This window comes from Sinocyclocheilus rhinocerous, unplaced genomic scaffold (genome assembly GCF_001515625.1).
Source record: "Sinocyclocheilus rhinocerous isolate Xijiao unplaced genomic scaffold, SAMN03320098_v1.1 scaffold1694, whole genome shotgun sequence".
NCBI classification, from domain to species: Eukaryota; Metazoa; Chordata; class Actinopteri; order Cypriniformes; family Cyprinidae; genus Sinocyclocheilus; species Sinocyclocheilus rhinocerous.
In genome coordinates, this window is record NW_015626863.1 from 887,745 (window position 1) to 889,012 (window position 1,268).

At 39.3% G+C, this 1,268-nt stretch overlaps 1 protein-coding gene across 1 annotated transcript in view; it reads left to right on the top strand.

The window, feature by feature from the left end:
* The window catches only part of LOC107718052 (DNA endonuclease RBBP8-like), an 8,863-nt gene that overhangs the window by 5,642 nt on the left and 1,953 nt on the right, over positions 1 to 1,268 (top strand). Inside the window, 1 exon segment of the mRNA XM_016524989.1 lies at positions 1,084 to 1,109. Within this exon segment, the coding sequence (XP_016380475.1) occupies positions 1,084 to 1,109 (26 nt within the window).

Consider the following 1,268-nt stretch of genomic DNA (forward strand, 5'->3'; position numbering starts at 1 on the left):
ATAAGAATGTTTCTTGAGCAGCAAATCAGCATATTAGAATGATTTCTGAAGGATCACGTGACACTGAATACTAGAGTAATGATGCTGAAAATTCAGCTTTAAATCACATTTTAATATATATATATATATATATATATATATACAGTGCCTTGCGATAGTATTCATACCCTTTCATTTTTTTCACGTTTTGTTATGTTGCAGCCTTATGTTAAACTGCTTTAAATTACTTTTTTTTCCCACATCAGTCTACAATCCATACACCATAATAACAAAGCACAAAACAGGTTTGTTACAACTTTGCAAATTTATTAGAAATAAAAGCTGAAATGATTCCATTGCATAAATATTCAGAGACACTTGAAATTTAGCTCAGGAGCATTCATATCGCTTGTAGATGTTACTACACTTCGAGTGGAGTAAAATTGTGGAAAATTCATTTGAATGAGTAGGATTTGGAAAGTCACACACCTCTCAGAAAAGGTCTAATAGCTGAAAATGCATATCAGAGCAACAACCAAGCCCTGAGGTTAAAAAAAACTGCCTATAGAGATCAGAAACAGGCTTGTGTCAAGGCACAGATCTGGGGAAGAGTTCAGAAAAAAATTCTGCTGCATTGAAGGTTCACAGAAGCATGTAGCCTCTACTATCCATGATGGAAGAAGCTTGGAACAACTAGGAGCTGACCTCCTGGCCAAACTGAGCAATTGATGGAGAAGGGCTTTGGTTAGAGTGGTGAACAAGAAGCTGATGGTCACTCTAGTTGAGCTCCATGATCATATATGCAGATGAGAGAAATCTACAGAAGGACAAACATCACTGCAACACTCCACCGATCTGTGCTTTATGGTGGTGTGGCCAGATGCAATCCTCTCCTCAGTGAAGACACATAAAAACACACTTGGAATTTGAAAAAAAAGCAACTAAAGGACCCTCAGACTGTGAGGAACAATATTCTCTGGTCTGATGAACCTCAATTCCAAACATCATGTTTAAAGGAAAGCAGCTCTGCTCATCACCTGCAGAGTACCATCCCAAAAGTAAAGTGTGCTGGTAGCAGCCTCATGCTGTGGGGCTATTTTTCAGCGGCAGGGTCTGACGGACTCATCAGAGTAGAAGAAAAGCTCAATGCACCAAAATATAGAGATAGGCTTAATGAAAACCCAGTCCAGAGCATTCAGAACCTCAGACTGGGCAGAAGGTTCACCTTCCAACAGGACAATGACCCTAAGCACACAGAAAGAGTGGCTTATAGACAACTCTGTGAATGT